The sequence below is a fragment of the Callospermophilus lateralis genome, chromosome 10 (assembly GCF_048772815.1).
Source record: "Callospermophilus lateralis isolate mCalLat2 chromosome 10, mCalLat2.hap1, whole genome shotgun sequence".
Lineage (NCBI taxonomy): Eukaryota > Metazoa > Chordata > Mammalia > Rodentia > Sciuridae > Callospermophilus > Callospermophilus lateralis.
This window is the reverse complement of record NC_135314.1, coordinates 17,544,310-17,564,649: the sequence shown is the minus strand read 5'-3', so window position 1 is coordinate 17,564,649 and position 20,340 is coordinate 17,544,310. Positions and strand designations below refer to the sequence as shown.

Sequence of the window (20,340 nt, the reverse complement as noted above, 5' to 3'; positions counted from 1 at the left end):
TGTAAGAGTTGAAATATTTTTTAATACCACCGAACAGGAATTTTCCAGGTATTAATTTCTGGACTTGTTATGATTTTATCGTTGCCAAAGTCATGAATTCCACAGCCAACATCCTTCAACATTCATAGCTACCTTTTCGACTGAGCCAAAAGAAGCCATCAGCTTATCTTTCAGAGTGCTCTGTACAGCAGGGACCAAATGGAAGAATCATTTGAATCTACTCCAAATCCTTTCAACATGCTGTCATCTGGATTGTATCACCAGCTGTGTGATGTTGAATTAAACTGCACAACTCCCTGCAACCCAATGGAGATCTCCTCATCAATTGTTGTTGTTGCAATACTGAGGACTGAACCTGAGGCCCTCTACTATTGAATCATATCCTCAAGCCTTTTTTGTTTACTTACTTTTTGAGATGGGATCTCACTAAATTGCCCAGGCTAGCCTTGAACTTGTAATGCTCCTGCCTCAGTTTCCTGAGTAGTGGGACTACAGGTGTGCACCACCATGCCTGGTTACAAATATCATTTAAAAAAAATAGTAATGATTTATTTGCTGATTGCTAGTGAATGTCACTTAACTGGAAGGTAGGACTCACTTGGTGATGCTAAGTAATTTAGGAACAGAGAACATGAAAGTATGTTTCTGCTTATAATTAGAACCAAATGAAGCTTGTAAAGTTGTCTTCCCTCTTTAATTCTCTTAGTCCTCCTTGAGACAAAGTTGAACGGTATCACTAAGTAAAAAAGCTACCTGGGGTTCTGTGTTTGACCGGAAAGGAGGATAAATATGTATCAGTCAGCTCCATTTACTACAATAAAATACACTAGGCAGCTGAATTGCAAAGAGAGAAAAGGTTTTTTTAGCTTACAGTTTCAGAGGCTGAAAATCCAAATGACAAAGTGCTCAATAGCCATGCCTGGGCTATATGGCCTCATGGTGCTCATGGCAGGAGTGTATGTCAGGAGCAACCTCATGATTACATCTCGAATCAGGAGTGGAGAGCAAGGGAGCACTTGGGGTCCCACAATCCACTGTGAGGATATGACCCCAATGACCTAAGGACCTTCCAGTAGTCCCCATCTGCTAAAGGTCCACAAAACTTCCCACTCCCATCACCCTGGGGACAAAGAAGCATTTACATATGGATCTTTGGAGGCGATTCAACATCCAAACCATAGCAGGGTATCCCAAGCATGAGGGTTGATGGGCACATCAGGATGAGATACTAAAATCAGCCACGTTCCAGAAAATGGGCTGAAGAGATAGTGGTGAGAGGTAACGGAACAAGGTAATGAGGAAGTCAATAAAGACCTTGAATTCTATTCTTGGGAGCTTAAAATTTATACATGGGACAATTGAGCATTTATGTGTTTCCAGAAATGGAAGTATTTTTTTCTTTCTTTTCTCTAAGCTACAGCATGTGGACACACTTGCCAGCACCCTCTCCACACCCATGAGGAAAAATAACCCATCCAACACAGAACACCAAATCTGAGATGTTGTGAGAAGTCACTCGATTTAAACCCAGCCCTTTCCTGCACTGCTTGTTTTAGGAAATGTGCCTCCACACCTCCTCAATGTTACCTTGAATTCAGAATCAGAATAAAAAGACTAAAAAAATGGGAAATGTCCTAAAATACTAAATCACCGTTTACATTTACCTGAAACAACTGTTCACAGTGTCAAGGTCAAAGTGATTATGACAGGTGATAGGGGGTGTATGCTCATGGAGAGTAGAATACAGTTTAGATGGACTTCTGTGATATTGTCTCCCTATTCTTCCCAACAGATTGCCCACATTCCCTGAAAGGGATTCTTATAAGCATAACCATAGTGAAACCCACTCTTTCCCTAACAAAGTGGTATTTAGGACTGCTACTCCTTTCACCATCCTATTGCTGATGTTTTTTCAATCATTCAATTTTATATGATGACTCAAATCTCTAGGCTGCTATATTGCACAGCACAATTCTAAAATATGAATATTGCATTTCTTGTGTTTTGGGGCTCTCGTTAAGGAAGTCAGTGTCTGCACCTGTATGATGGAATGTCAACCCTATGTTTTCTTCTAGCACTTGTGAACTTTTATGGTCTAATTCCTAAATATTTGATCCATTCAGATTTGAGTTTTGTGCACATGAGAGAAAGGGGTCTAATTTCACACACACACACACACACACACACACACACACACACACATATATATATATATATACCCAGTTTTCCCAGCACTATTTGTTTAAAAGGCTGTCTTTTCTCCAAGATACATTTGTGGCACTTTTGTCAAACAACAGACAGCTATAGGTATGTGGATTTTTCTCTACGTCTTCTATTCTGCTTCCTTGGTCTTCATGTCTATTTTTGATGCCAATACCATGCTGTTTTGTTTCTGCAGCTCTGTAATATAATTTCAGATCAGGTATTGTGATGCCACCTGCTTCGCTTTTCTTGCTTAGTATTGTTTTGGCTATTCTGGGTCTCTTATCCTTCCTAGTGAATTTAAGAATTATTTTTTTTCTGATTCTGTGAAGAATGTCATTAGTATTTTGATGGGTATTGCAAAAAATGCAACCAAGAGTCAGTAAGTGGAATCCTTAAACTAAAAAGCTTCTAAACAGCAAAGGAAATAAGAGCATGAAGAGAGAGCCTAATGAATGGGAGAAAATCTTGGACAGCTATTCCTCCAATAGGGAATTAATATCCAGAATACACAAAGAACTCAAAAATTTAAGACACACACACACACACACACACACACACACACAGGTCCAATCGATAAAAAACCTAAACAGAAACTTCTCATGAGAAGAAACACAAATGGACAACAAATATATGAAAAAAATGTCTAACATCTTTAGCAATCAGAGAAATGCAAATCAAAACTACCCTAAGATTTCATGTCACTCCAGTCAGAGTGGCAATAATCAAGAATAAAAACAACAATAAATACTAACATTGTGGGGGGAAAAGGTACACTTGTACATAAAGCTCTAATAAGAAATAAAATATGGATTTCTTCATATCCTGTCCTAAAAAGCTGTAGAATACATTCACAATAACCAAACTATGGAATCAGCCTAGGTTGCCATCAATGGATAAATGGATAAAGAAAGTGTGCTATGTTTTCACAACAGAGTTTTATTCAGCCATAAAGAGAAATGAAATTATGTCATTGGCAGGGAAATGGATGAAATTAGAGGTCATCAGGTTAAGCAAAATAAGTCCAGTCTGAAGGACAAGGGTCATATGTTTTCTCTCATATGAAAAAGCCAAAGGGGAAAAAGGGGGGAAAGAAAAGGTGGGGGCAGATCTCATAAAAATCAAAGGGAGCCCAGTAGAGAAAATGGACCTAAAATAGAGGGTCAGTATTGGAGGAACGGGGGAAGTGCTAGAGAGTGATATTGGCCAAATTAAATTGTTATATTTTGCGTCTATATGAGTATGTAACAGCAAATCCAATCATTGTGTACAATTATAATGTATCAATTTTAAAATGTGGGAAAATAAAGATCCAACCCGTTAAAAAAAAGCTGTAGAATAATATCTAGAGTCAGTTGTATGACATTGAATAACCCTCATAGTTCAACCTCCTCTTTGTTTTCTACCACCCACCACCCTCATCCCAATTCCACATGTACTCTAGTGCTGTAGAAATTTGGTTTTCATAAATAATCCATAATTTTTAGATCTCCTAGATTTCGATCCTGCTCTCTATCTAGATGCCCAACCCTGACTTCCTTCCTTTCAAATTTTTACCCATTTTCAAGCCCTAATGAAGAAAGCTCTGGACCCACCCTGGATCCATCCCCCATATCCTTGGCCTTGGGCAAGCCATTTGGCATGTCTTAACCCAATTTTCTCTTATGTCAAGTGGAAATGATAACCCTGACTCTCTTAAAGTTGCCGGGCTATTAGATATCTCTTGTTTTCAGACACTACCACTAAGAAAACATGAAATAAAAACCGTTGTTTTTATTTACTGTCCTTCTGTAATACTTGTGGTATTAGGGGTCTTTCCAGATGGGATTCTTTCCCCCACCTCACCCCATCAGAACTGTGAGTTTATTAGCAATGACGCCTCAGTCTTGTGCATTATGGTCCCCCAGCATTGAACACACTGTAGCCATTTGACAAATGCCTTGGCTGAGTGGAAAAATAAATGAGTGTGTGTGTGTGTGTGTGTGTGTGTGTAATTGACTCATTTATTATATATATATAAAATATATATTATAACATAATATATATTTTATAAATTATATATATATATATGTATCTTTAGGGAGGCTAAAAATCATACAGTTATAGCAAGAATGAGGAAAAAAGAATGCAAATAACTTTAAAGTAGCAAATATTACTTGTTACTGCCCAGAAAAGCTGGCAAAAGTCTGTCCTAGAGCCCGTTCTGCTTCTTGCTTGGGTGAAGTATGAGCTTTAACATTTTGCCATTTTCGACTTTCCCTTCTGGGTCCCTGATTTCTCTGCCACCTCCTCCCTTCCCATAGGGACTAAGCTTTCATCACCGTCGCCAAGGCAACATCAGGGATGCCCCATTCCTTGCAGCTCTGCCTGTCTAAAGGCTGGTTGCCTTTGTCCACTGAGTGGGCTGAATTTTTTAACCGCTCACCACCGATTCAGCTATCTTTTATACAGAGGTTTATGCATTCGTCTACCTTTTAAAAATATTCTGTTTAAAAATTTCTTCTCTTGCAAGGGTCCTTATCCAGACCTGCCAATTCCTTGAAGGCACCAGACGTTTTTGGTCCTTAGAAGCAAACATAAAAATCGCCTGTTTAGCCTTTGTAAGCATGTGCAACATAAATGCGGGCCAATTCAAAAGCACGCAACAGAGCATTCATAATGGGTCTCCCTTTTAAAAGCAGAGTAGACCAAAAATAAACCTGACAAAAGGCAGCTGCGGAGTTTTAACATGTGGAAAACTCCACAGGCAGCAGTTATGTAACTTGAAAGAAACATGATAAATATTTCACACCGTTAGATGAACTTCCAATTCTGACACGTGAAAAAGCAAAGAACACAAAACACACCTTAACTCCCGAAGGAGCAAAACGCTTAAACTGAGAAGGGGCCAAGGCTCTTCTAAAACCTGAGACCTGACTTCCAGCACGACCGTGATTGCTTTTCTTTTTTTCCCTGAAGTCCGAGGCGGAGCTCGCGAACTCCCTCTCCCAGCGCTTCCCTCGCGGTTTCGCTCGTTCGGCAGAATTTTTTCCAACAAGCTCTTAGCCCTAAGCTGAAACCCGAAAAAGAAGTTTTGTGCGCAGAAGAAAGGGATCGGGGCGAGGCAGGCGGAGCCCGCCCCCAGCCCAACCCATCACCGGCCGCCCCCCCGCGCCCCCCCACCCCTGTGCGCGCCTTCTGCCCGGAGCTCCTCGCCCTGGGGACAGCTGGCAGCCCGCGCAGGACCAGACACAAAGCCGATCAATCCCGGCGGCGCGGGGGTGGGGGAACGACCCGCCAAGGCTTTCCCTTCCGCTGCTAGATTACTGCTGCCCCCCACCACCACTAGGACCCAGCGGACGCCTTGTGTCGCCTCCACGCCCCCAGCCCACTCCCCTCCTTAAAAAAAAGAACGGCCCGGAGCCCCCATCCCAGGACTGGACGACTGAAGACCGGCCTCTTGGCAGCCTGCGGAGAAGGCGCCTGGGGAAGAGAAACTGACATCCCTTCAGGACCTGCCCCTCCCCTCCGCTTCCTTGGCTCCGCGACTCTCTCCTCCTAGGCAGCCCCAGAAGTTCGGGGCCCCCGCCCGCCTCCCGCGCTCCTGCCGCTGGGACCCTGGACCTCCGCGCCCAGCAGCTAGCTCCGGCCCCGGGAAGATGGCGAGGGGGAGCAGCCACCGCCTCCTCCTGCTGTTGCTGCGCTACCTGGTGGTCGCCCTGGGCTGTAAGTTGCTCGGGTACCTCCACCCGCCCACCCATCCACCGCCTCCTATTTGACCAGCCTCCCCCAAACCTCCAGCGCCCAGACGCGGCGCTCGCGGACCGCGCCTCTGCGCCCCTGGGCTGGGGTGGGGGGTCTGTAGAGGGGCATCACGTTTTACACTAAACAAGCGGGAAATGCCGGGGGGCGGACCGGTGCAGGTACTGGGAGCCGGGGATCTGGGGTTTCTGGTAAATAGCGCCCGATTTCGTCAGTTGTAGTTCGAAAAAATTAAGGGTGTCCACTTAGCAGATTCTCATCTTCTTACAAAGTTGGGGTAAGTTTTCAAAGACACCGGGGACGTGATCAGAATGCAAAGCTCTACTCCTAAGATGCTAAGAGCCCAAGGAAGATGGCATCACTAGGAGGCAGGCGCCGGCCGCGATTTAAGTACCGACAGGCGGAGGGGCCAGTGGCAGAGTGGTCAGGGCTTCTTGGGGTCCCTTCTGGGTGGATGGTATGCAAGGCGCTTGTGCGAGGCGTGGGTGGGGGAAGTTCGTGGCTGCTGAGCCACAAGTACTTTTATCCTCTCCACCTGCACATGGACCTTCAGAGAAGTCTGGTCTGGTGACTCTGGCCAGCTGCTGTGTCCTCAGGAGACGTCCAGTGGGACAATAGTTAGAAAGATGCAAAAGCCGAATGATCGAGTAGCTTAGTAGGGGAGAGATCTCAAAGCCAATTTCACGGGATGGTTTTAAAAAGGATTTTTACAGATTCTGAACTCGGAAAGATTTAAAATCCTGGGAACGTTTCCTTTTGTTTTCTTCGCCTTAACTTTTTTTTTTTTTTTTTGAAAAAGACAATAGACCTTAAGCAATGAAGTCTTTGTCTTTCGTTTTTTCCCCACTCTTTCGTTTTTTCTATTTTTTCTTTCCTTTTTTTTTAAAAAAACATGAAATGAGTTATTGTTTCTATTCAAGTCCTAGTAATAATAAGTATAATACTTAAAACAACCTGCCAGATGAGTGTCTTACACCACAAAAGTGACTTTTCCCACAATCTCATTGCCCAAATAATCATTGCTCAGCCCAATGTCAAGACAGCTATGTTCTTTAGAGGGGAAGGAGGGTGCATATTGTCTCAAGGAAGGAACATGTGCTGATCTATAATAAAGAAAACCAAACCAAGAAGGCAGAGTTTCACAATTAAACCTTTGTGCAATTTTGAAATATCAATTGGTATCACACTGAACAGCAAAGAAAAAAAAAAATGTGCCCATGCAGAAAGGCAACAAAGACACAAGCTGGAGGAACTGTAACAAAACTACTGGGCAAGATATGTATTCCACTGAAAGTTTAAATATCTAAAAGCATTGTGATTTTAGTGTAAAATGTGTTAATTAAAAACAGTGAAAATCATTTTTCTCTCTTATTTCTATTTAGGCATCAAAATAGAAACAATATACCCTAAGTTTGAAGTTGTAGCCAAGAAACAACCAAGAGGCAATCAATCCACAAAAAAATAAGATAAAATAGAATAAATAGATTAATGGGCAGGATTAAAGTGTTGGGTAAATATATAATGTATAAATATATAATATATGGCCTCTGCCAATCCTAATTTATTTGGGGTTTAATTTGGAAGTATTGTGGTAACCTTTTCCATATTGTTCCTGGGTTGTCAAAAAGTCTGGCACTGCAAGTGTTTTCTTGCATTTTAATTTTTTTGGGGGGGTTGGTGTACAGTACTGGGATTGAACCCAGGGATGCTATATCCCTAGTCCTTTTATTTTTTATTTTGAAACAGGGTCTCACTAAGTTGCTGAGACTAGCCTTGTACTTGACATCCTCCTCCTTCAGCCTTTTGAGTTGCTGGGATTATGGGCATATACCCCACACCCAGTTTCCCCTGCTGTTTGTATCTTATTAGTACAGTACACAGTACACTTTGTTCAGGTTTTCCTTATTCTTCCTTGGTGTCCTCTTCTGTTCCAGGATCCCATATTCCATCCAGTCCTCATGTCTCCTTGGGCACCTCTTGGCTATGCAGTGTCTCAGATTTCCCTTGCTTTGTATTACTTTGACAGGTTTGAGGGATACTAGTCAAGTATCCTCGTGGTGTTTCTCTGATGTTTTTCTCATGACTCAAATGGGTTCTAGGGTTTGGGGAGGAGGACCACAGAGGTGAAGTGCCATTTTTGCCATATTATATTTAGGGAGCATACTGTAAACATGACTTACTACTGTTGATGTTGACCTTTTTCACCTGGCTGAGGTAGTGTATATCAGCTTTCTGTATAGGTTACTTACCTGTTTTCCTCATTTCCATGCTATGTATTTTGGAAGGAAGTCACTATGTACAATCCACACTTAAGGAACGAGAGCTATATTTTACCTGTTTGAAGGTATAATAGCTTCATGAACTATTTGGAATTTTTAGGGAAGGAGGATGTGTCCCTTGTGTATTTAACCACTTATTTTTCTATCCACATGGGCTCATACATATTTGCTTTATACTTTGGTTGGTAATCTAATACTATTTTATTTATTAAAGACTTGGTGGATTTCTTATGCTATAATTTTGTACTCATCTTCTTAATACTCCTCCCAAATGTAATTGTACCATTCTTTTCCCAATCCTGTCATATCTAATTATAATATCATGCTTATTCTATTTTTTCTACTATTTCGAAACCTTTTAAATATATTTTTTAGTACTCTAGAGGACCTTTTATTGTTTTTCCTGTCACTTAAAGTATGAGTTCAATGTCTTTATTGATATGGATATTTATTTTTGTGTTTAGTTGATGTTTTAGTCATCTTTCAGTCACTATAACAAAATACCTGAAATAATCAACTTAAAAAAAGAAAATACTTATTTTGACTCATAATTTCTGAGATTTCAATCCATTTTTGGTTGGTGCCTATACTTTTGGCCCTGTGAACACATCACATCATGGTGGGGAGCACATGGTGAAGTAAATCCTCTCACATCATGGCCTAGATGTGAAAAACAGAGAGGAAAGGGTAAGAGTCCCACTGGTCCCCTCAAGGGTACACTAGAAAACCTCCCATTATGCTAACCAATTAAAGTCTCCTCCTCTTCTGAACAGCACCACAGGCTGTAGACCAAGACTTTAAAACACAGACAGGGTTTGGGGAGACATTTATCTAAACCTTAGCAGTTAAATTATATTTTTCTTTCCCACTCCAATAATCCAGTGCTGAGCAAATAACTTAGTTAATAGTAGATATGAATGTTACCTGTTGATTAATTAACTAATACACTAATGATGTATTAGTTCATTTAGGCTACTGTAACAAAATACCATAAACTGGGTAGCTTGGTTTTTCTATTAACAGTTTTGCAGGCTGGGATGTCCACAATTAGCACAGGTTTGTTCAGTGTCTACTGAGGGCTCACTCCCTGGCTCAAAGATGACTCTATCCCTTGGAGTCCTCACGTGATGGAAGGTACAAGGCAGCCCTCTGGGGCTTCTTTTATTTTTATTTATTTATATATTGGCTCAGGGGATTGAAACCAGGGGTGCTTAACCTTGGAGCCACATTCTCCAGCCCTTTTTATTTCTTTAATTTGAGACAAGGTCTTGCTAAATTGCTTAGAGCCTCACTAAGTTTCTGAGGCGGGCTTTGAACTTTCGATCCTCCCACCATAGCCTCCCAAGCTGCTGGGATTACAGGTTTGCACCACTGTGCCAGCTCTGGGGTCTCTTTTATGAAGGCACTAATCTCATTTACAAACGTTCTCCTAATCACCTCTCAACAGCCCCATATCCTAATACTATCACATTGGTGATTAGGTTTCAACATATGGATTGCTTTTTTTTTTTTTTTTTGCAGGGGGTGGGGCAGCTGCAAAAACATTCAGACCATGCAAATGGAAAGGAATGAGGTAGGGTCAGTAGTCAAAATTATATAGACTTAATAATTACAGTATAAATCCTGAAACACATGTTTGAGTAGGTAGGGTATTAAGAGTTTCCGGAGGTGTCTGTTAAGCTGATATATCCAAAAAGAGAAGGAATGAGTGTTTGGTCCTGGAGAGGGGCTGTCATGCTTTTGGGGATTAGCCAAGGAGTTGAGTGAACAGGAACAGTTCCTGACACTAGCTGGCTGGTAGAAGCTGATCTTCAGATCTGCACTGAAACACAAGCCAGCCACTTGGCCTGAGTCTGTAATCTCATAAACCAATAAGGACTTAGGTAGGAGAGGTCTTGATCTTTTGTAAAATCACAAAATTCTTACTTCTGGTAGTGCTGACCCAAAACAGCACTCGAGGGGAACCCATGCCAGGAAAATTCTGCCTTCTGTAAACATTGTTAAGAACAAAGCTTCCTAATTAATTAGCTGAAGGGAACCAGTTCCATCCTGGCATGGCCTCCATTAGCTGATGATATAAAGGTCAAAATGAGCTTGTTGGTGGACCTGATAACCATTTCAAGACTATAACAGAACGGACATTAGAAAAAGGTCATAAACAAAAACTTCAGCCTAAAGAGAACAGTGAGTTCCCCTTGGCTGAGAACATTCCTTTACCCTTCCACCTGACTGTGTCATGAGAGGCGCCCAGGAGAGCTTACAGATGTTGCCTGCCAGCTGGGGATGCAGCTCAGTGGGGGAGCACTTGCTATCACCCCTGGTGGTTGCCATCATGATGCTTTTCTCCCGTGGGTCGTTTTGCTGGAGAATCCATGTTGGACTATACGTAAGAGGTACACTCTTTGTTAAAGTCAAAAAGCACCTGTATAGGTTATTATGAAAAATAACATATTCTTTTCATCCCATAGTGACAAAGTGGTAGCACTACTGAGTCCATACTCTAGGATTCCCCTGTTGACAGATTGACATCTAGAGGAAGGTAAGGGTGAGAATGGAAAAGGGGAATTAGAACCTGGTTCAGGTGTTTCCTTTGGTAAAGGCAGAAAAAAAAAATCTTAAAACTGGGCACTGTTTTCTTGAAGGGTAGAACTGAGAAAAACAACCCAACTAGTTAATTTTCTATTGCTGCAAAAACAAATGCCTGCAAACAATGCAACATGAATTATTATCTTGAAGATCTAGTGATCAGGAGTGTGAAGTAAGGTCTCACTGGGCTAAAATCAAGGTATCAACAGGCAATGTTCCAGGGCAGAATCTTCTTTGCATGTCCCATCCATGGGTCAAAGCCAGCAACCCAAGCTGCCATCTCTTTGGTTCTCTCTCTTCTTTTTTTACTTATTAAGGTCCTTGTAATTTCACTGGATCCACATGGGTAATCCAGGATAATCTCCCCAATCAAGGTCAGCGGGTTAGCAACTTTAGTTCCTCTACAACTTTAATTCCTGTTTGTCATGTAAAGCACCACAGTTACAGGTTCTGGAGAACAGATTGTGGACACTTTTAAGGAGGACATTAGTCTGCCTATCATACCAACTAAAATGAGGATATGTAGAGCAGCAGTGGAGTCAGTGTTGTGGTCAAGAATATTCTAGATCTGATGCAGCAGCCATAACTTTTACCTTTAGATTTTAACTTCCAGTGAGATAAAGTGGTATTTTTCACTTTGTATCCGACTGTACAGTAATGGTAAAAAAAAAAAAAAAAAAAAAAAAATGTACTCAGGTGCTGAACTCAGTGCTTACTCACTAGCCTTGTGACCTTGATCCAGTTATTTGACTTCTGTTGTGTGTCAGTTACCAACTGTAAAGGTGATAACCCCAATCATAGGGCTGACAGCATAGCTGAGTAGGGAGAATTATGTTGACATGTAGAAATAACACACTGAGAAAGCTGGAGAGGCCACCAAGAGCTCTTTTTTTAACAAAGAATATCAGTCAGATTTGCATTTCATACGAACACACTGGACTAAGCATGGAGAGTACAGAGGCTGGAGTGACTGGAGAGCTGGCAATCGCTTGTAGAAGTATTTTTTTTTTTTTTACATAGCTTATTGAAATATATACTCAACATATTCTTGCACCCACAGAGAATAGTTTTATATTTGGTTGTTTTTGTGATGCTGGGGATTGAACTCAGGGCCTCACACATGCTGAGCAAGTGCTCTACTACTGAATTATATCCCCATCCCATGTATTTGAAACACAACTAATTAATCGGGGACTTGAGAAAATTTTGTCCACCTCTTCCTCCCTCCCTCCTTCCCTCCCCCTTTCCTCCCTTCCTCCCTCCCTTCCTCCCTCCCTTCTTTCCTTCCTTTTTTTCTCCCATGGTACTGGGAACTGAACCCACTGAGCTATATCCCCAGTCTTTTCTTCCTTCTTTTTTTTTTTTTTCTTTTTCTTTTCTTTTTGAGACAGGATCTCACTAAGTTGCTGAGGGTCTTGTTAAGTTGCCCAGGCTAGCCTCAAACTTGCGATCCTTCTGCCTCAGCCTTCTGACTGTCTGGACTACAGGCATGCGCCACCTGCCCTGTTTGTTCTTGGGTTTTTTAAGGGATTTTTCTTTCTCTCTCTCTTTCTGTGCTGGATTAAACCCAGGCCCTCCTGACTGCTAAGCATTCACTCTACCACTGAGCTGCTCCCCTAACCCCTAAGGAACTTTTAAAATTAATGTTTGCTGCAAGTGTTTCCAGGTTTCTGCTCAGCTCCCAACATATAAACACTAACCATTAGCTCTTTTGGGTACAGTTTATCTTCTTTCAGTCTTATTCCCTTTCCCACCCTTGGGTTTATGTTCCTTCAGGATTAACCGTTCCCAGAATTCCCTGGGTTGCCATCCTTAAGCGGGTTATTTGCTAGATTTGATGGATTGAAATTTCCTAGGCATGTAAGTATATAAATTCAGGAGAGAGAAAGAGTGAGAAAGAGAATGTCAATGCTCCAGTGAATACCTAGGAGTACACTAGGACCACAAGACCCTCCTCTTTATATCTTCAGGTCAGTGAGTGGGTAGGAAATGTTGTGCAGTTTGAATTCTTCCCACAGTTTATGAGCAGAAATGCAAAGAACTGTACTGGACCTAGTTCTGTGAAAATGTTTCAAGAGCTACACTTTCAGCTGATTACTTGTTTGAGTCATAAAGGCCTGAGCAAGAATCCCTGTGAGCTTGACAGGAATTTTGGTTCTTAACTGAAGAGTCCCACCTTCCTGTCTTGCTTTTTGTCTTTGTTTCTCTGTTCCACTCCACCATTATTAGTATTCAGTTTTTGTTTTTGTTTGTTGTTAGATTTATTTTCTTTTTGGTACTACAGATTGAACCCAGGGACTTTCTACCTGAGCCACATCTCCAACCCCTTTTATTTTTTATTTTGAGACAGGGTCTTGCTAAGATGCTTACGGCCTAGCTAAGGCTATGTTGTAGTTTTTATTGTTTTTTATTGTTGTAGTTTTTATTATTTTTTTTTAGTTATAAATGACAGTAGGATTCTGTGTGTGTGTGGTACTGGGGATTGACCAGGGCCTTGTGCATGAGAAGCAAGGACTCTACCAGTGGAGCTATATCCCCAGCCCAGAGTGTATTTTGACTTACAATACGTACATGGAGTACAACTTTTCCTTCTCCTGATTGTACATGATGTGGAGTTACACTGGTTGTATATTCATATATGAACATAGGAAAGTAATGTCCCATTTATTCTACTATCTTTCCTATTCCCTTTTCCCTCTCCCTTCTCTTCAGAACCCTTTTTCTAATCCTAATCCAAAGAACTTCTACCCCACTCCCTGCTTATTGTGAGTAAGCATCCTCATGTTAGAGAGAATATGCGGCCTTTGGTTATGGGGGATTGGTTTATTTCACTTAGCATGATAGTCTCCAGTTCCATCCTTTTAGCAGCAAATGTAAGGCTGTATTATAAGGTATGTATGAAACATGAATGAATTTTGTTTTTAGTCTGGATTCTATCATCCAGAAATATCTGTCTATGCTCACTCCAAATGTGAAATGCAAAACATTTGTGGTCCCAACCATTTCAGATAAGGGACACTCGACCTGTAAATAGTAAAAACACATAACCTGCCCTGCATCCTTTTTGTGAGGCTTGTCCAGTTTGCCTCCTCTCATTTTATTAAGCAGAACCTGCTGTTTTAGTCTTAGCTTTCTTCACTCTGCAAATGCCTGCTTAATACTTTAATATGGACAAAATAAAAAAATAAAGAATCATTAAAGGCATTCACTTTTTTAAAAATATACTTATGGTAAATTTAACTTGTACAGAAAGGTTATAAAATGGAAGACAAATAGGTTTCCTTTGCAGCCCTCCTGACCCCTATTGTCTGACCCACAGAGAACCCACTCTTAGGTGCTTTTCTAGAGTTTCAGGAAATTGGGGAAAAAGCAGTTCTGGTGTATATGAGCATTCCTATATAGTTTCTTTAGAATAAAAATCAGAAAGTCCAGAGAAGATGAGCAAGTGGGCCAAAGCAAGACAGGGCAGGCATTAGCACCAGCTAAGATTCACAGACAAGTGCAAATGGGTGCTATTTTTAAAAGAGACCAAAGAAGAAGTAATGACCACAAATAAAAAAGGAACATGTTGAACTACTGGGAAAGTGCTAATTTTGAAAAGGGAGTTGAGTGTTTATGTTTTAAAAGATGCTTCAGGGGGACTTTAAAATAGGAATGAATTCTGATCAGCTGCAGAACTGACACAATAAAATAAGCTATGACTCAAGTGTTTTATTTATGCAACAATCTGAACACATAGCCACTATGTCATACAAATATTAAAATTTTACATGTATTTATATTGGATCCATGGTTGTGCTTTGGCCCTTATAATAATGCTTTTGGTCTTAGAACAAATCAGATTATTTTGTGCCGCGTGTGTATGTGTGTGTGTGTGTGTGTGTGTGTGTGTGTGAGAGAGAGAGAGAGAGAGAGAGAGAGAACATATATGTGATTTAACCTAGATACAATACATCTCCTTTACAACCTCCATTATTTTCTGTTGTTGTGATCATTGTATAATATTCTCCCCCTTGCCAAATGCAGTTAGACCTTCTTTTATTAATTGTGCCTTCCTAGAGTTACAAGGGAATATATTGACTGGTCTTATAGAGTTTTACAAAATCTTGCTGATTGTCTGATGCTTCGTGGAAGGTCTAACTCCAAAATTCTTTACTTTTTTCTCTTAAGACTTTCCAACTCGTCCATCCATCAAAGCTGAAGTCTGTTACATATTATAATCTGGTGCTCTTGGCATATTCCTGGTTCTCATACGGCACTTTTCTGTACTGTTATAAAGTATACATGGGCACCTCTCTGGATTTTGAGTTTGTTGAGGCCAAAAGAAAACATATTTTTGTGTTCTGGCACCTAAAATTTACCTGGCCTGAGGTGGTCCTTTAATAATTAATTAATAGAAGATGCTTACCTAAAGTTTACTTGTTTCTTAACTTCATAAAATTTTATTACCTTTTAATAATAAAAACACCAGGACACATGTAAAAGTAAAAATACCTAATTATTTTAGGGATTTTTTCATAATTAATTTTTTTCATAATTTTACTATTTCTAGAACTCTCACCTCCCTTTATTAACTGTGCCTTCCTAGAGTTACAAGGGAATATATTGACTGGTCTGTCTTATAGAGTTTTACAAAATTTTGCTGATTGTCTGATGTTTCCTTGATTTAAAAAAATCAGTACAACAATTGCAATACAACCTTTGCAATTTGCCTGAGGTAAAACAAAACAAAGGATTTTAAAGAGTTACAAAAGTACTCTTTGGGGCAGGGGACTCCAGATTTGCCTCTCATGGTTGAATCTCTTTGCCACTCAGGTGAGATCATAGCAATCTAGGTCCATAATGGACAAAAATTTATTAAGAGAAATGAGAAAACAGAGCTTGATAAAGTGATGATTAATTCCAAACCAAAGGTAATTTTCTTAGGTACTCTTGTTCATCTTGTAGGATCTTGACACCTGCTCATTATCACAGAAAAAAAACATCCTCTGGATCCAGGTGATTCATCACCTCCATCCAAGGGTATGATCTCCTAGTTGGGTATAGGCAAATTCCAAGATCAGATGCATCCTGAGAATCTCAGTTCCTGTACTGTCCCCTAGAAAAGCTGTCTGAGGTGGTGGAATGTTCAAAAACACTGCCTGGGAAAATGATATTCAAACTTGTGATTATATATTCTACTTCTTTAAAAAAGAGCATATGCCTCAATATAGGCTTTTGGTTATAAGTTTTATACATGCATTTCTGTATCAACATATGACATTAATTATGAAAACATACATGGAGAAGTGGAAAAATCAACAAACAATAATACCCCTGTGGGGGCAGAAATGAGGTGATGAGCCAGTTGTGGTGGCGTACCTCTGTAATCCCAGCTGTTTGGGAGGCTGAGGCAGGAGGATTGTTAGTTCAAAGCCAGCCTCAACAACTAGGCGAGGCCAGCAATTTAGCAAGACCCTGCTTCAAAATAAAAAATATAAAAAGGACTGGGGATGTTGTTCAGTGGTTAAGCACTCCTGGGTTCAATTCCTGGTACAAAAAAATAAAAGACAGAAAGAAGAGAAAGAAGGTGATGATAGCTGTATATTACAGTACTTTATAAAGCTTCTAGAATTAAAATCCTTTGGTATTGTTACAAGAATAGACAAAACAGACATACCAGTGGAACAACAATATGTAATATTCAAAAATTAGCCCAACTTCTTGGAAATTCAGTGTGTGTGTGTGTGTGTGTGTGTGTGTGTGTGTGTGTGTGTACATATATGGTAGCATCTGAAATTATGGAAAATGCTTAATAAATATTCTTAAAATAATGGGGTAGCCACTTGAGGAGAAAATAGACTTGAACCTGTCAGTGTACATGAGAACAAATTCCACGTGGATCAGAGATCTACATGTTTGTAAGCAAATACATAAATAAAACCACATTCCTTTACCTCCCCTGACAAAGAAAATCAAGACAAAATAAGGCAGGGATGTGTTCCTCTGGACTATATATACCAGAAGAGCATACACATGGGAGAAATAAAACACCAGCTACTTGGAAGCTTCAGAAGGAGGATCGCAAGTTCTAGGGCAGTCTCAGCAACTTAGTTGGTAATATCACAAAATAAAAATAAAAGGGGCTGGGGATGTAGCTCAGTGGTAGAGTTCAATCCCCAGTACCACAAATAAATAAATAAAGCACCAAAAACAAATCAAAAGATAAATGATTAATTGGGAAAAAATATTTGCAATTTAAGCCTCGAAAAATTATTGACACTGATATAAAAGGAGTCCCTAAAAGTTAAAAGACAAACATCAAAAATTTTTTAAATGGCATTAAAATAAACCTCAGTTCTCAGAAGAAAAATTTAAATGGTTTTTCAAAGATGAAGCTCTGTTGAATATAATTTAAAATGCAAATTAAACCATCACCAAGAAAGCATCACTTCCTTACTGGATTAACAAAAGCACGTAACTCATTTGCATTCTCTGTTTTTGAAGCTGTATGGAAACAGATGCTCTTACATCCTGCTGATGGGGCTGTGCAGTGTATAACTGCTAGGCAGGGGAATTCAGTAATAGATAAAGAAATTACTTATCTCCTGTTTGACCCATCAACCTCACTATGGGGAGCCTAGTCTAAATCTGTAGTTGCAAAAATAGGGTATGTCTTATGCATGTTATTTATTTCAAATTAATTATTATAAGAAATATTGAAAACAATCAAATACCCATCAGTAAGGGATTGGCTGAATAAATAACATGATAGTTTGCAGTGTAGCTATGTAAAGGAACAAGGGTATCTCCATGCACCTGTATCCCAGGATATTGAGGTCAAGGTGCAAGGCAGTATGATGAGGCACATGACATTTTGTGTAGGAAAGAAACACTGGAAGTTTAAGTGAAAACTATCAACAGTGGGTGGAAAGGGCAGTGTTGGGACAGACTTCTCTTATCATAACTTATTACATAGATTTGACGTTGAAAACTTAAAAGATAAAATTCACTAAAACATTTTTCTCTAATCGTTGTATTACAGTATAATACTACAAATCAGTGTATTTTAATGTACTTAGAACTCAAGTTTTTTAGTGTAGAAAAATAGATATATGTATAAAATTTTAAAAAGTAAAAATTCTGGTACATTGTAATTGAATTGGAAATAGCAATATGAACTCATGTTATTGTTTTCCTTTTTAAAGATATATATATATATACACACACACACACACACACACACACATACATATATGTTATGTCTATATATGTGATATAAGTACCTATCTATGTTAGTCAGCTTTTTGTTGCTGTGACCAACATAGCAGAGAATAATAATAAATAAGAAAAAAAGTTTATTTGGGGATTCTGGTTTCAGTTAATGGTTGGCCAAGTCCATTGCTCTAGGTCTGAGATGAGCAAAGGAAAGCTTCTCAGCTTATGGAAGCCAAGAAAAAGAGAGAGAGGCTGAGGAGCCAGGGACAAAATATAATCCCTAAGAGCACACCCACAGTGACCTACTTCTAGCCACGCCCCACCTGCCTGCAGTTACCAGCCATGGCAGTAATCCTTCAAGTTATTAATCCACCAACTGGATTAACCCACTGATGAGGTTACAGCTCTCATAATGTAACTATTTTTCTTGTACATTTTACCTTAGGGTCTGTTGGTTTAAAGAGAAAATAAATAGACCAAAGTGAGCATTATGGCCTGAATGTTTATATCCTTCAAATTCATATGTTGATACCTAATCCCAGAGCAGTAGTATTAAGAGATGGGTCCTTGGGAGATAATTAGTACTCTTATAAAAGAGGCCTGAGGGAACTTGTTCACTCCTCTGCCATAGAGGACACAGAGAAGGTGCCAACTATCCCCATCTATGAGGGTGGGGCCCTCATCAGACATCACTTCTACTAGCCCCTTGGTTTTGTGAGCAATAAATATCTGTTGTTCATTATCCAGGTTAAGTTTTTTACAATAGTAGCAAGGTCTAGAGTATTTGAGGGAAAGGTTCACTCTACATCAGGGGAAAAAAAATGTAGCTGATATACAGTAAATTTAGTAATGGCATTGCTGTGTATGTAACCTGGGGTCTTGGAGTTCTACTTGATAACAGGGTTTTGTTTTGTTTTGTTTATTTATTTATTTTTTATGTGGTGGTGAGGATCGAACCCAGAGTCTCACATGTACTAGGTGAATGCTCTACTGCTGAGCTATAACTTCAGCCCATAGTATGGACCTTTCAATGCATTTATTTTTTAAAGTAACTTTAATATTTTATCCCCCAAATGTAAAAATGCCATGAGATAATGCATGTCCCCTTCAAAGACTGATAGCAAGGAAAGGTAAATATATATAAAAAAGAGTTGAACATCAAAGAGAGTTGATTATATTCCTAAAAAATTAAAAAAAAAAACCTTCATCTTACATGTGTTTAATGATTCAGGTTTGATCAAGCCTTTCTTGTCAACCCTCTGACTCTTTGAAACAACAGAAAGAGAATATTGCATCCTTCTTAAAGGGTCAGGGCACAACCAGCATTTAACATGTCAACCCAAGCATATTTCCAAATTACTCATACTTGCTAAAATATTCACTTAACATTCAAATCCTTGTCATTAATAACAATATCAAGTTCCATGTAGGCATTTTAGGTAATTTAATTTACCATAGTTCTTTTAGCTTTGAAGACTCCCAACGCTAAGAAAACTCTAGAGAAGACACCGGTCATGGAGAAGGAATGGAAGAAATGGAGGCATTTAGCTGCTGAATTAGAAGCAGCCTATAGACTGTGTCAGTGGCAGATGCACGTTGTCATTCTAGCCATTTATGTCAGAAGCTACTTCCATACTGGAGAACATTTTCCCCCAATACACTATGAATTCATAAGCAAGGGAATGTGGATGTTAATAGAGCAGGAGATTTCACTTGGCCCTCTATTCCATGACCTCCAGCTTTAGGGTGGAAACAAGACTGCCACACAGCCCTTTAACAGAAGCTATATTCAGAGGCCTAATTTTGTATCTTTCTTGCTACTATTATTTCTATGTTCAGCCATTTATCTTTAGTGGTGAGATATCAAAATCTGCTAAGTAATGATGAGAACAATCAAGACCAGTCTTTTAGATTATGTGTTCTAGAGTATTTGAGGAAACTTATTCCTAATTATTAGAAAACAAAAGTACAGCCGGGTGCCATGGCTCATGTCTATAATCCCAGCAATTTGGAGGCTGAGGCAGGAGGATTGCTGGCCTCAACAACTTAGCAAGGCTCTAAGCAATTTAGCGAGACCCTATCTTGCTAAATAAAAAAAGGTTGGGAATGTGGCTCAGTGGTAAAGCACCCCTGGGTTCAATTCCCAGTACCAAAAAGAATTTAAAAAGTGCAGTTTTGGAAGTGGGCTATAGGAATACTTTTTTTACAGAGCAAAGTTGTATCACTAAAGACCCCCAAATTCTAAGAATGCTCTAGAGGAGACGCTGGTCATAGGAAAGGAATGGAAGTGGAGGCCTTTAGCTGCTAAATTAGAAGCAGCCTGAAGCCTGTGTCA

At 39.8% G+C, this 20,340-nt stretch overlaps 1 protein-coding gene across 2 annotated transcripts in view; it reads left to right on the top strand.

Moving 5' to 3' along the window:
• The first annotated feature begins 5,139 nt into the window (after positions 1-5,139).
• Positions 5,140-20,340, top strand: part of Jam2 (junctional adhesion molecule 2) — a 54,544-nt gene continuing 39,343 nt past the window's right edge. The window contains exon 1 of one of the 2 annotated variants that reach the window (XM_076867727.2): positions 5,140-5,907. In XM_076867727.2, the coding sequence (XP_076723842.1) occupies positions 5,841-5,907 (67 nt within the window). In that variant the 5' untranslated portion in view covers positions 5,140-5,840. The remainder of the gene's footprint in view (positions 5,908-20,340) is intronic. The other variant, XM_076867726.2, reaches the window with a different exon arrangement.